At 36.2% G+C, this 16,054-nt stretch overlaps 2 protein-coding genes across 6 annotated transcripts in view; one reads left to right on the forward strand and one right to left on the reverse strand.

The window, feature by feature from the left end:
- The window catches only part of LOC106787361, a 46,977-nt gene that overhangs the window by 18,401 nt on the left and 12,522 nt on the right, over positions 1–16,054 (forward strand). For 3 of the 5 annotated variants that reach the window (XM_014749655.1, XM_014749656.1, XM_014749657.1), the window contains exons 5-9: positions 114–416; positions 506–925; positions 1,188–1,544; positions 1,635–2,407; positions 4,093–4,349. In XM_014749655.1, coding sequence (XP_014605141.1) covers positions 114–416; positions 506–925; positions 1,188–1,544; positions 1,635–2,407; positions 4,093–4,349 — 2,110 coding nt within the window. The remainder of the gene's footprint in view (positions 1–113; positions 417–505; positions 926–1,187; positions 1,545–1,634; positions 2,408–4,092; positions 4,350–16,054) is intronic. The other 2 variants (XM_014749658.1, XM_014749659.1) reach the window with 2 other exon arrangements.
- Positions 5,475–8,261, reverse strand: LOC106787362 (probable serine/threonine-protein kinase nek3). The gene is made up of 3 exons (XM_014749661.1): positions 7,837–8,261; positions 7,238–7,706; positions 5,475–7,144 (listed from the first exon to the last, which is right to left on the reverse strand). The coding sequence occupies exons 1-3, from the start codon at positions 8,171–8,173 to the stop codon at positions 5,671–5,673; spliced, it is 2,280 nt and encodes a 759-aa protein (XP_014605147.1). The 5' UTR covers positions 8,174–8,261; the 3' UTR covers positions 5,475–5,670.

Consider the following 16,054-nt stretch of genomic DNA (forward strand, 5'->3'; position numbering starts at 1 on the left):
ATTTTAAATAAATTCTTTTGATTTACAAGTATAATCCATTTATATAAGATAATAAGGTCTCCTCATACATTTGGTAATATAGATCTAATTATTTATTTTGTTGTTACGAACAGCCTGCCACAGGTGCGTATACGCCTCAAACGGAAGCGATATCCCCAACGCTTCCAGAGACCAATACGCAAGAAGATGCACAGTTCCGAAGTACGAAGGACGATCTTCTTCAGCAGATTGGTAAAGTCGATCGGGAAATTGCCAAGAGGGAATCCCAGATCAGTAAACTTCGGAAAAAGCTTAAGGAATTGGAGGAGACTGCTAATAAACCTTTGGAGGCTAGCGGTCTTAAGCGACAAATAGAAGAACAGTCGCAACAACCAAAGCATCAATCACTGGCACAGAAAATTTATGCTGAAAATAGAGTAAGAACATTTCTTTTTTCCACATGGTATTCAAGGTGTATCTTTAGCTCCTAAATGGTAATAATATTTATATATTATTGTAATTGTAGAGAAAAGCGGAAGAAGCGCATAGACTTTTAGAAAGATTGGGTCCTAAGGTAGAGTTGCCATTGTATAATCAACCATCGGATACTAGTGTTTATCAAGAAAATCGTACGAGGCATCAAACTTGTATGAGAGCGAGATTAATAGCAAGATTAAGAAGGGAACATGCTGAGAGAGCGTCTCTTCACAGGCAGCAGTCTCAATCTTATGCCATTCTCGTACAAGAATGGCATCGAAAGGTTGAACGATTGGAAGCAAATCCGAAAAAAAAATCTAAAGAAGCGAAGAATCGTGAATTTTTCGAAAAAGTATTCCCCGAATTAAGAAAGCAAAGGGAAGATAAAGAACGTTTCAACAGGGTTGGTGCTCGTGTTAAAAGCGAAGCTGATCTTGAAGAAATTATGGACGGTCTTCAAGAGCAAGAGGTATTATTTTATATACTATACATTATTATCGTAATTAAAAAAAGAATTAAAAAAATAAATAAAGTCTAATATTGGTACTACGTTGTCGGTAATTTACCGACGAGATTCGATGATAACGCCATCTGTTAGGACTTTAATGTACTTGCATCGAAATTAATAATTCTTTATCGATCTTTTTCTTTTTAAATTTTTAATTTTTTTAAATTATAAATGTGTAATGTATAAGAGATAAATAAGTAATTATGTTTATTAAATATTACAGATGGAAGACAAGAAAATGCGTTCGTACGCAGTCATACCACCTCTACTTTTGGATACCAAGCAACGAAGGATCGCATTTCAAAATCGTAATGGTTTACTCCAATTAGAAGAACTTGAAGCTTTACATAGTGAAAGAAAATTAATAAACGTATGGAGTTCAGTGGAGCACGAATTGTTCAAAGAGAAATATTTGCAACATCCGAAGAATTTCGGTGCGATAGCACAATCCTTGGAACACAAGTCTGTTCCAGATTGTGTGCATCATTACTACCTCACTAAGAAAGCTGAAAATTATAAACGATTGCTACGAAGATCTCGACAACGGACACGCAGTTCTCGTAACAATCCTAATAATAAGGTTAATATACGTAGATAATACATTCATTTTATCTCTATGGGTATTTTGAACTAATGAAAATATTAATAAACATAATAATATAATTTATAGGTAAATAATAGTAGTTCTACTATTGGACCTATCGACATATTGACAACGGGAGTTACCACAAGGCTGCAACGTGAGCAGCAACAAAAGACGCAGGAAAATCCTCAGAATAATAATACAGCAGCAACGTCATCGTCATCGTCATCATCATCATCAGCATCAGCGGCGGCGGCGACTACTACAACAACAACAACAGCAGCAGCAGCAACAACAACATCATCATCTACGGCGACAACAACGACTACTACATCATCAACGTCGAGTATATCAACTGGTACAACTACTACAGCGTCCTCATCATCATCGTCAACAAGTACGTCGTCGTCGTCGTCGTCATCATTGTCGTCGTCAACGTCGACGACAACTACGACTGCGGCATCGACGACGACGACCACGACGACGACGACGGCTACGACGACGACGATGACAGGTGCTCAGGGTTCTCTGATTATGAGCACGAATATGTCTTCTACTGATTCTGTTACGACAGCAACGACAACGTTAACAACAGCAGCCACCACCACCACCAACACGGCGACGATAGCTACTGCGACCACGTCTACGACTACATCCCTAAATTCAATCCTGATGTCGATTTTCTCATCAACGACGACTACGACGGCGACGACACCGGCTAATACGAAGGATAATAAAGAAATCGGTAAAGAAAACAAGGAGAACAAAGGGGATAACAAGGACTCGCATATTGTTAAAGTCGACGTTAAAGAAGAATCTAGTACGGATAATAATCCTACGAATAAGGACGTCAAAGTCATGTACGTATATTTTATAATATCATCCAGTATTGACTAAGTCATTATTATTTTTCTTATAATAATCTAATTATTGAGAGAAAAGATTATTGATTACTGAATTTCTTGGAGTTTGATTTACGTCTGGATTACGTTTAACTTTCAATTATTTATTCTATCAATTTTTATCAGTTGAAAGATTGTGCAATGCTTATTCTTTCATTGAAATCATTATATTATTATTATTATTATTATTTATACTTATTATTAAAACACGTATTTACTTATAGAGAATAATATTTAGGATTTGGGACCACAGAAACCCTGTAGCAATTAAAATCATTACAAATAATTATTGGATATACAGGAATGTGTTTGAACAATCCCAATCTCATCGGCTTATTCGTTTGTTTTATTTTCTTTTTTTACAACTATATGGGGAATCTCTTCATAACATGGGGGATGGATGATTCGAGTAAAATTGGAAAGAAAAGTAGGGATGATTGTTGGAATATAGGATTTATTTTTCAATTCGTATTGCTCCAATTGATTCTGATTTCTATAAAAGCCGGATGGCCTGATTGAATGAGTCGTTTCCATTGGGTGAAAGATATTCAATGTGCAAACAAAGCCTCACTTCCCCCGTACTCTCCTCATACTCTCGTCTTCTTCCTGATCCTCCTCCCTCAGGCTCCTTCCCTCTCCCCCTCTCTCTACCCCCTCATTCGGGAAATCACTCAGAATTCGATATGGTCGTCTCTTTCTGAATTTCATACGATGATAACTAAAATGCTTTCACTTTTTATCCGTGGGTGCATATTTAATGTTAAATTATACACACACACATACACATATACATATAAAAGCTTGTTTTAATCCAACCACGATCTTTCAACTATTGCATTAATATTATATCACAAAAAAAAGTTAACTCGTGAGAAAGAGGAGGAGGAGGAGGAGGAGGGGTAGAATTTACGTAATAATATTCAGTCAAAGAAACGAATTTACATTATGGAAGTTTAATCGATAGGAGAGTGGGGGGAGGCAAAGGTAAAAAGGATACCTAGGAGGTTGGTAGTAGTAGGGATACTTAAGTGGGGTTTGGCGAGACGTGGGAGAGGGGTGGGGTAGTTCAGAGAGGAGGAGTGATGGGAATAGGATGATAGATTTAAGGGTGAGAAGGGAGAGAATGGTAGAGGAAGAAGAAGAACAGTTATTAGCAGATTGTAATGCTAATCAATGGTTACTGGTTAGTGGATTATATTTACTCAACTACCATCCATCCATCGTCATAATTGAATTGATCATATTAGAAATTTCACACAGATAATCCCTTTACTGTTTTGAATGATTGAAAGACAATATTTCAATGAATGTGGGGTATACTAGTTTGGCGTACACCAAATATTTTAAAGTTTGACTGAGATTATTTCACATAGATTCCACTATAGGAAAATTGAATATTTTCTATTTATTTTGTTAGAAAATTCTAAACAATTCGATATACAAACAACTCTCTTCAATATTTGATATTAACAAACAGTGTTATTGTTATAAATCAAACAATTTTGGATTCGGTATAGTGTGTTTCAAATTATTTTCTAAGGGAAATTCTATTGGGAAGGAGGGTGGGGGGTGGCGAGGGGAATAATCATGTGTGTAAGTTCTATGTAAATAATAATGATATTTAATTTTGTTGTTTTCCTTAGAATGGAAGGTAAAAACACGTTGTCGTCAGGATCAGCAGCAGCGTGCTCGTTAAGCGCCAACACCACCAATGTACCTGCCATGCAGTCCGAGTTTAAGGATACGGGTAAAAAGAAAACGAGTTGTAGGGAAACAACCGGTGGTAGTAGTAGTGGTATTAATACGGCAGCTACTAGTAGAATTAAGGATAAGAAAAAAGAAAATCATGCCAATCCAATGGAAACCAGTGATGAAGAAGCACAATCCACGGATACCATTGGTGAGTATACAGTCAATTGTTTTTCTATACCGTGCGGCGTTTTCTATATTCGCATAATATTATCTTTGCCGCTTCATTTCTTTCTTTTTGGGATTTTTTTTTCTTTTCTTTTTTCTTTTTTTGGATTACAAAGTAACGAGGTCAACCAGGGACAATCATCGAAATCGTAATATATCTTATTAATGAAATATTATATGAAATAATTATTAAAACGTGAACGAAAATGTGTTCCCCAGAACACCCGAGAATATTTGTTATCGGTAATTGTTTTTTTGTCTATTTTTTATTTTTCTTTTTTAAATAATACTTTTCCTTCTTCTTCGTTTTTATTATTAACAAAAATGAAACTTTTATTTTTATATATTTTATTTTATATTATATTATATTATATATTGTGTGTAATGTTATATTATATTATATATATTATGTGTAATTTTTAATTGTTCAATAATTCGGAGCGGTTAAATTGTTAAATCATTTTTTCAAATGATTTATACGGCGTATTTTTTTGTTTTAATCGTACCAAATATTTTATATAATTGCGCTCGGTATTTTTTTTTAATTATGTTATTCAATGAAATTCAATGAAATTTTTAATTGTTTTACGATATCTCTTCTTATTATTATTGTGGCAAATATTTTATTTATTTATATATTTATTTATTAATACAAGTATATCTATCGAATTTATTTTCAATTAATCAATTAACTGATTGTATATGATCTGACTTGTTTGTAAAGTGTTTATCTAAATTATTTACAAGTCAATTACAGTTAAATGATTAATTCATTACCATAATTGCAATATTTTTTATCTTCTATGTTGTTATATCATCATTGTTAAATAATTATAAACTGCATAATTATAAAACGAATAACGTTTAGAACAAACCACACCACTCCATTATTATTATTATTATTATTATTATTGTATCAACGTTATAAGAAATTTTTTTCTGATAGAATTAATTATCTATGGGGGAAAACAATTAACGCTATTAATTATTAATATAGAAAATGAATTGATATTATGATTGAAAGAAACTAACGAACTGTATATTTTTTTTTTTTTTAACATTCACATTCTTCTACACACACACACACACACACACACGTGCCACAGATTTTAATAATTTTGGGATACGATTTTTCCTTTTTTTTTCTTTTTTCTTTTTCTTTTAATGGACACGAAGAATAAATGCGTGGTGTATTGTGCTTAATTAATTATAATAATTGTTATTATTATCTCATATTTTAAAATCTTTTCTAAAGGACATGTTTGTATCAAGAAAACAGACAAAAAAAAAAATCCTGCCAGTGTTCATTCGTGATTAATGGGGGGTGTTGGTGTATCATCAACAACAGTAGGTTGAGTAATAGATTCTTGATCATTGTAGTTAACAACATCATCTCTGTTGTTAACCCTAGGATGATGATTATCTTCGACATTAGCGTGACACAATTTTCTATGCTTGTGTACGAAATAATAACTTGGAAATTTGCATCCGCATATTTTGCAGGGATAATATTGTACGTTCAAATCCAATAATCTAACTTCCCTTCTGTTTCTCGTGCCGCCATCTTGGCGATTTCTTTCATTACCAGTTGTTATAGTCGTCGTGGTTGTTGTTGGTGTAGTTGTTTCGTTGTTGGAAGATGATCTGGTAGGTAACAAATGTCTTTTAGCGTGTTTCCTATAACAGTATTGAGATTTGAAAGTATGCCTGCAGTAACCGCAACTATAATTGCCAACAACGTTGTTGCCAGTGGTGGTGTTGGTGGTGTTGGTATTGGTTGAATCATTGATTTGAGAATTTACCATAGGATCTATGGGACAATTTCGTATTCTCGTGGTCGGTGTTGTTGTTGTTGTTGTTGTTGTCAGTATGGAAGTTCTGCTACCACCATTCTCATCGTTTTCTAATGTTGGTCTAATTGTTTCCTCGATGCAATGCCTTTGCAAACGTGCTTGTTGGGATAACGTGTAATTTTCGTTTAACACACGATGGAATTTAACTGGACCATCGCAACAAGCAACATCGTAAACCACGGATAAAAGATTGTTGCTGTTGGAAGACGAGGGATCGTTACTATTGTTCGTGTTGGTATTATTATTGTTTTGATTATTATTGTTGTTGTTGTTGTTATGGTTATTATTGGGTATTCGATTTTTTCGTCTATGAGATGGTCGACGTTCACGTGGATCCATATCAGTTATGGTCAAACTTTTAGATGTATTATCGGTATTGTTGATTATTCTTGACGGTGAGTTTCCGATCGAATTTGAATTTTCATTGGATCGTCTACGTTGGTTAATTGCTGTTGTAATTGTAGTTGTTTCTCCTGTTGTCGTGGTTGTGCTGCTGCTGTTGCTGATGGTGGTGGTAGTTGTTGCCGTTGTCGTTGTTGAAATAGTGTCAATTATACGAGATGATGATTCTTGTTTGAAATGAACAACAACATCTCGTCGATCAACAATTGACTGATTATTATTCATTTTCTTTCCACGTCGGGAAGATGACGGTGAAGGTGATCGCGATAACGATGAGGAACGGGAAACACCCGATGGGGAGGATGATCTTGATGCGAATGCATTGAATGCTGCTGCAGCTGCAGCTGCTGCTGCTGCCGCTGCTGCTGTTGCTGCGTTAGCATACGGAAGAGAAGAAACTGGTGAAATAGTTTCCGGTGTTGTCGATCTCGAATGGGATCGGGATTTGACGTTGATCATTCTTTTGTTTAATTGTCGTGTTGGCGAGGATCTCGGTGATCTTGAAAGGTCTCTGTTGGTCGAGCTAAAAAAAGAAAAGAAAGTAATATTCATATAACATTTCTTTTTAAAATCAGGAAACATCGTTGATAATCTAAGGAAAATGATGGCTGCTAACCTGTAATGCGTGCTAGACGATGGTTCTTGAGTTTCCTGAGTACTTAAACTAGGAATGACCGATAAGTTAGGTGAAACGGATGGTGGGATTAGGACAGTAGTTGGTTGCATTTGAGGTAAATGCGGTGGTAGACCGACGGATGTTGGTCCTGTCGCGGTGGAAGGATAAATTGAGCTCGTTTGAGGCCAACACAAAGGTGGTCCCAATACCAATCTATTTGGTATTGGTCTAAGTATACTTCCAGGACCTGAATTAGATGTTGACGTTGATGTAGAAACTGGTGGTATTGGTATGGGTGTTGGTAAAGGAGGAGGTGCTCTTAATCTGAGTAAAGCAGCTCTGCATTGTTCCAATGCACCAGGCATATGCAACAAATGCGTGGCCAATAGTACACTGTAGACATTGTCCAATGTTACTTCCAATCTACCCGTGTACATGTAATTTAACAACGGGGCAAATGCTTCTCCACCTGAAACATCAAACGTGTTTCATATTATCACACCACTTATTAAATATTATCTACACACGCACACAGACACATTTTCATTGATAAATCATCATCACTCTGATTTTGTATTCGTTTATAGTATTTCAATTACCGATGGAAGATACTGAAACAGAAGTAACCGGTTGTTGTTGTCTCGCATGTTGTCCACCTAAACCTGTCGCAGTTGCCGCCGAGCTACTAGAACTCGCCGAATTCAATCCGGCAAAGTTTGGTGGACCGTTATTCGAATTGTTGGCTGCTGCACTAGCTAGCAATGCCTTCAAATACCCACTGTGTGCAGCTAGAATACCCTTGTGTGCAATGAACTGATGTTCACCCTCGTTACCAACTCTGATCACTGTGTCGGGCGGTGAAAGTGTTTCTTGCAAACGATTGTAATTGTCAGCAGCGTTATCGTCACCGAACCAAGCTCTGTACAAACTGTACATCCTGATAATATTTTGCCGACAATTTTTTGTTAACTCCTAAATTATTATTTCGAACATTCATCAAAATATTTCCCGAAAAAGAAATTCACTATCGATTAAATATTCTCCACAAACACCATATAGTTATTAATTATTATTATTATGTTATTCCGATTGATTTAAGAACAATTTTCATCACTGTTGTTTAATAATAAGAACAATCAAAAATTCTTCTTTCCTTCCTCTCTTTGATGATCGTAATGAAAAAAAATCTCAGCAAACGAATGATCAAAATCATGAAAAGAAGAACCCACCCCCCCTCGAATGATTTGAAATTAAACAACAAAAAACAAAAACAAATATAAAACACTTTTGACAAGAAGGACGATTAAAAATAAGAATTAATAAAACCCCGTATCCTCGATTGATAAGAGGAAAATTATAAGAGAACAAACAACACCACCACCACCACGATCAGTAGTAGAAGAGAAGAGCTGTTGTAGCGACGGGGATCACGGTTCTCCGTGATTTGAACGCCAGAGTTGGATAGCAGGATTGTCCTTTCCACCTCCATCGAACCTATCAGCTTACCCTTTCCTCTACCACCTTGTCCTCGCTGTCTCCACCTCGTTATTATTGTCGTAGTACAGGTTAACAGATATTTCTAGTTGTCTGTGTGTGCATATATATATATATATCTGTGTTGCGTGGGTGTATATGCCTAGTATGGGGGTGTGTATGTTGGATATAAATGTGTCCGATTTGCGCTAGCTTTTTCTGTATCAACCCTTCCCCCCTCAGCCCTCCACCCGTGTTCCCCCAGAAAGTTTCATCCTGCGCGTTGGTTCGTAGGAACCCCACCAGTCATCGTACGCCGTGCCCCAACCCTCCAGCTATGAAGATCCGCCCCCGAGTAGTGCAGATTGGATGTTCTCCTGTCTGCCACGGTCATGGTACACCACCAAGTGTGTTGCACGTGCGCCGACGACTCATTTCCTCTCATCACATTCCCTCTCTTTCCCTCTTTCAATCTATCTCTCTGTGTTTTTCTGTGTATCTCTACCTGTAGGGGGTTCCTCTCTCACTGTTCTGAACCCTTCTCGATCTTTCGAACCAGGTTTCTTCGAATTTGATCTTTCTATTTGTTTCTTGAACTTTAGGGAAAAATAACTAGAAACGTTATCCTAATTTTCTTAAATTCGATCAGATTGGGGGAAAGATATCATAAGAAAATAACAACCTCTTGTCTATTGGGTTGACAATTTTTCTTAATATTCACCGAAGTATTTATTATTATACATTTCTACTTTCACTTTTAGAATCCCATTGTTAACAGGATTGTGGATTATGATAGAGTGTTAATAGTATAAGGGTTATTTTGTTCTTTAAAACGATTGAAAAGTTTATACATCATGGGGCTGGTTTGGTGGTGTACGGTTGTTGAAAGATGTAAAGAAGTACTCGTAAAAATATACACTCACTCACTGGAAAAGAAAGAGAAAGAGGTAGAACTAGATGAGAAGAGAAGAGAAGAGAGTGTTTTTTGGGTAACTTCAAGTGTGCAGCCTTTTTTGGGGGGATGCGTCTTTTACCGTTCGTTCTCTCCTCTACTCTTCTCTTCATCTTTCTCTTTTTATCTTTTTCCTATCATCATCGTCATCTCATCTCTTTCTCCCACTTTTCTTTCTTTTTCTTTTTTTTTTTTTTATTTCTTCTCTCTTTCTCTATCGGATGGGGGGGTGGGGGGTGGTCTATCTTTCAACCCACGTTTGGTCTCTGATGTTTTTCATTAAATTAACTCACGGCACGACGAGAGTACCACCAGCAGGAGGAAGGGGGAGAGTGGGGTGAGGAGGAGGAGTGAGTATTCCTTCTCTTCTCCTGGGGTGTTTGCATAATATCGTTTATAATTCACGTTGCGCTGAATCCCACTTTATTCTGCCTCATACCCATTCCGTGTAGGGTGTAGGTTTCTCGTTTACTTTTTATTTCTTTCTTTCTCTTTCCAACCCTCGACTACTACTACTACTACTACTACTACTACTATCCTTCTTTTGCGACGAGGTTTCACATAGTACTCTCTTTCCACCTGACGACCCCCCATCACCATCCCACCCTTCATTCCTCTACGCTCGTGCCGGCCGTTCTTCTTCCTAGTAGTTCGGTAGAAAAGAGAAATTGAGCGGTTCATATAAAGTCGTTGGGTTGGTTGGTTGGTTGGTGTATTGCTGTTGCTGCTAGAAAGGGTTCGGGGTTGGGGGTTGGTTGAGGTTTCGGGGTTTCACAGTAGTATTCCTTCGTATATTCTTTTACAAATACCAAGATTTATTTTCATTTAGTCTTTAGGACTATCGATACACAACCTAGACAATGTTTGCAGGACAGAGTTAACATTATATAATAATTATTTAATATAAACACATGGATGATGCATCGTACATCATTTTTTGTTCTATTCAATTAGTATTTAAAAAAATATATTATCGAATAAGTATCGTTTATATGAAATTCAGAATGAATTGTACGATAGACAACGAGTATACTCGTCGCGAATAAAATGCTATGTCCAACCCAACAACTACCCCCATCTCCGCCCCTGTCCCCTCACTGTGTTTCTGTTTTATCGTATCATTTTTGACGACACAATTTAGGTATACACTTTCCAAAGAAATGTTGTGGTATAACGAGGAATGCTAGTGATGCGTTAGTGGTGGTGGGGAGGGAAGGGGGCCCTCATCATTACGGTTAACTGCCTGTGGTTATTAAGAGGTATTTAAAAGCTTGATCTTTTTGTTTGTTCCTAAAAGAGAATGATGGGAGGGGGCTAGAGTAGTGGGGGTTGTTAGAATATGCGAAAGAATAATGGTTGGGGGGTCATTATTAATGTTTGGTATTATATTGAAAGAGATTTGTTGAGCTAGCGCAAATATGTTAAACACAAGAAAAAAAAAAAAAGAAACAACAACAATACACAAAAACTATATGTTGCAGTTTATTCTCGGATAATAATTTGAATGGGGGAACGATTCACGAATAGTTCATTTTTTATCGGGATTCCTATACTAGCCCCTCCCTCCCCTTCCTTCTTTCTTCCCCTCACCGCCGACAAGTATAATTCCTTTGTAGAACGTATAAATCACCTACACATACACACATATATACATACAAGTAGTTCATGCCATTCGGGATGCCTAAGTTTCTCATTCTCTTTCTATTTTTTTTCCTTTTCTTTTTCTTTTTTTTTTTCCTTTTTTTGTATTTTTACTAACAACGAGAAGGAGAAGAAGAAGAGTATCCCGACAAAAGAGCTCAGAATTTCTAAAACAGTCCTCTAATAGGGAAAGTCGTCGACGGGAAAGCATGCCATGATTGCTGTGCCACCATACCATCACTATTACTATCACCACCACCAACCATCGGTGGCGCATAAACAAACGGGAATTGCCCAACGAGAGAGGAGAATCCGTCGCCGGTTGAGTTTTGAACGGGATATACAACGATTACGCACATTTCCCAGGAGGCCAAAGAGCTTCAAATCGAAGCTAACACAGACGCTAAACCCACCCCCTCCTCTTCCTCCTCTTTCTACCCTTCTCATACTAACGTGTTTCCTTTTCCATCTTCCTCGTACCAACTACTACTACTACTACTACTATTACCACCTTTATTTATCATCAGCACCACCACTACTATTAACAACAACCAATATTATCATCACCACTTTATAATCCACTCTTTCGTAACGAATGTACTCTATTGGGGGATGGGGGGGATTATTGGGGGTTGGAGGTTAGGGGATGGAAACCTTAACTAGTTCTTGTCATCGTCAATTGTTTTTATTTATTTTCTTATTCATTGATTTTGATTTGTATTATTAGGAGGTAGGTTTGTGTGGTGTATTTTAGGAATGGAAAAAAAACATTAGACAGGATTATTGAATATTTAATAATCGTATGACCAATTTTTTCTTATACGATTGCTAGTAATAAATATTAATATATCCCTAGGTAATATATTATTACCTAATAAGATATGTTTTTTAAGATTTCAAGAGGTTAGGGTCATATCATTGTTATAATTAATCCTTGAACGATTTTTGGTCAGGAAAATGATGAACTTCTAGAAATGAAAGAATAAAGATAAAACTAATATGCCCTAGGTAGGGCATATCATTACCAAATAAAAAATATTAGTATATCTCTAGATACACATTACATCATAACCTAACCAAAAATATTAGTATATCCCTAGATACATTACGTCATAACCTAACCAAAAATATTAGTATATCCCTAGATACATTACGTCATTACCTAACCAAAAATATTAGTATATCCCTAGGTATATTAGGTTATTACCCAATAAAAACTATGAAAATTTCGACACATTAGGATGAAATCATATCATAGTTCTTGATCTTTGCTTAAGGAAATAGTGAGATCCTAAAAATGTGAGTTGAAGAATAGAGAGAACAATATTTGATAGGAAGAAATAGGAGGAACAGAAGAAGAAGAAGAAAAGGAAAAAGAAATAGGGTACTACTGCTACTACTACTACTACTACTACAACCAACTACCATCACCATAACCAGCAGTAGCAGCAGCTTCTTGAATCTCAGAATGAAAGAACCCTCTCGACGTCGGTTTAATGCTTCAAGCTCGGTCGAGACAACCTGAGCAAACACTTTCCGCGATATTACCAGGATCTCGCGCGGCCTTCCTTCCACTCTCAAGAGTTTGCTTCTTCACTCCCACGCTTTCAACTGCTATCTCAACGTTATCATTCCCCCTTTACACCCACCCCTTCTCCTTCTACTGCTACTTCTTTTTTTTCCTTTTTTTTTTTACCTTCCCTTGTAAGATAATAAATACACTTGCTCGTTCATTCCTCGTACGTTATTCCAATCCAGTACCTATTACTAATATACTATTCTCAAGAATATTCTTTCATAGTATTAACAAATATGTTCTATCCTTTTAATTTTATATTATTCGAAAACAATTAATCAATTTTTCTTTTCTTTTTATATTGGGATGGTAAAATCAATTTGTCCATGAATATTTAATCAATTTTTAAATTATCAAATGCAATATATATTCTAATTGTAAATCCAGTTCTAATGCAAAAGAAATGACCACTAATGTAATAAATAAAATAAAATCTTTTTAGAAAATCTCTTCGAAAATGAACTCTGTGACTGACTGACTGATGATGACAATAGGAGAACCAATTGCAAGATTTATATATTGAACAAAAAAATCCGTAACGAAGAAGAAGAAGAATAGATGGTGATGATTGTGAAATGATCAGGGGCTGGCTAGAATTGTTCTAAAACAAAAAAGATAAAAAACAAAAACAATCATAAAAGTGTGCTCAACGATCAGAATTGATTATCACGATTAGCCCAAAAATTAAGTATAGTAAATAAAAAACAGTAAAACCAAAATAAAGCTGAGGGATAGTAAAAGCCATGTGCCACGCTGTGAAGGAGTCAACGTTGAACTGGTATTGGTGTTGGTTGATTGTCATATATATATATATCTAGAGGTAGGTGATGTACTGGTGATGGTATTGCTGCTACTGCAGGTCGTGGTGATGTTAGTGGGGCTAATGGTGGTGGTGATGGTGAAGAAGTGGGGAAAAGGGAATGGGAAGAAGAGGAGGGTTGGTTGGGTTGGGTTGGTTGGGCTGGTTGGTTGGTTGGATATCATCGTTGGCCTGCAATTCCGCGCGCGCTTGGCACTAGCTAATTAGCGTCTTGATTTACTTAATCCCAATTAATACCTTGGCTACCTGGAACAGCACTCGCGCACAGTTATCTCTCTATCTATCTATCTATCTATCTATCTCTATCTCATTCTCTTACTCACTCACTCACTCATTCATTCATTCTATGTGTTTCCCTGTGCATTAGACTGCGCACGGTTTAATTCGGCACGAACACGAGCGCGTTTTCGTTCTGCAAATACTCGGATTATTCACGTATGGCTGCACATCGTACGGTTAATATATCCTTCTCCTATCTAATATATATGTATATATATATATATTTCTTTGGCATAGCTTAACGACGAATCATTTACTTTTATTCGTTAATTTTCGTTAATGCAGTAGTTATATTCGTTTAAATAATCTTTTTTCTCTTCTCTTCTCTCTTTCCGTCTTCGTCTTACAATTGGTCGATTCTACACCCCCAACCCTTTTTTCTATCGTCCAATACCAATTCAAAGAAATACTGGGAAAAGTTGATTGACTCGTTTGACAAGAGAAAAAATATATATATTATTAATTTACATTAATATTAAAAAGAAAATTCATATATAATTTGGATTCACGACGTCTCTCTATGTGTATGGGTAAAATAAAAAAATTCATGCACGTATCCTATTGATATATATATATATTATACTATAGGGATTTGTTCAAATCCTATAAAAGACCACCTTAACTACGAGGAGGAGGAGGAGGAGGAGGAATATTTGCCAACCGATGACTGAGTTTTTTTTTCTTTCATTTTTTGGATCGTATCATCGTCTGTTCGTATCATATCTCTCTTTCAATTTACGTTAAAACGAATCGTTATTCCTGGGTTTTCGAAACGTTGCCGATGAAACGACGGTCGGTTCACTCCGCGATGTATATTTGCATCGCGCAAATACCACGAGTGGTTGGTGGTGGTGGTGGTGGTGGTGGTGTAGGTAGGGGGTGGAGGGATTTTTAAAAGAAGGGAGAGAGGGAGAAAAAAAAATAAAATTATACCTACGTTTTCGAATCTCGAAATTGTAGGAAAAACGTGTTAACGTTCAGAGAAAGATTTGGGGGCGGGTGAAGAGGGAGGGGAGAGTAGCACAGTAGAAAATTCAATAATTTATAGAAATGTATATCTCTCAATTATTATATATCTTTATAATTTATTATATAACATATATATATGGATTATATATTAGTATTCCAACGCACACGACAATATTCTCGATTGTTCATATATTTTTTTCTGCCCCCACCTACGAGTTTTTATAGTAATTCGAAAAATATCTTTTTTTCCCTTAACGCGAATCAACAAACGATGTGATCGATCCCTCAAACATAATTCTCTCTTCTATGCATTTATTTGTAAGAAAAATCTACGCTTTTTGGTGTTTTAAAAAATGAAAACAGGATGATCGATAAAATAAAACGAATATAAACAAATAAAAAAATCATTTAAAACATTTTTCCTAACCCTCTTTGAAACGTCAGTCAAATTTATTCCCCAAATTCAATATATTTTACTATGAGTGAATTGATTATCTTTCTTTTTATGTGTTAGAATAAAAATTGATCATATTATTTAACAAACAAAAAAAACAAACAGGAGACATCATCATCAGTCTTCATCATAATTATTAAAAATCTTGTTGTATAATATAGAAACGATTGTTTTCTCAGTCGGTAATCGAGAGGAGGGTAGGGTTCTCTTCCTTCTACGATATATCGGGGGTTCTCTCTTGGAAACCACCCCTCTTCAATTGACAGATGTTGTTTGCACAATAAGCAGACCAGAATCCGGCGGGGCAAGTTGATCGGTCCAAGAGTACACCACTACCACCACCACGACCACCATCAACTCATCCCCAATCCCCACCATCATCCTCAATACAGAAAGAGAGAGAGAGATAGAGGGGGTTGAGCAGGAACAACCCCTATTTACAGGATCCCGTTTAATGCTTACAATCAAGATATCATCAATGATCACATGGGGTTGACCTATACCCAAGTAAATCTAGCTAAACATAAGCTAACTAACTCTGACTGTTAATTAGGTTGCCTGTAATAAACTAATAATTCATCTCTATACTTAATTATAAACACCTACCCCTCCTCTCTCTCTCTCTCTCTCAATTTATTATTAATAATTAACCA

Source organism: Polistes canadensis, unplaced genomic scaffold (genome assembly GCF_001313835.1).
Source record: "Polistes canadensis isolate GaletaPanama2010 unplaced genomic scaffold, ASM131383v1 scaffold_99, whole genome shotgun sequence".
NCBI lineage: Eukaryota > Metazoa > Arthropoda > Insecta > Hymenoptera > Vespidae > Polistes > Polistes canadensis.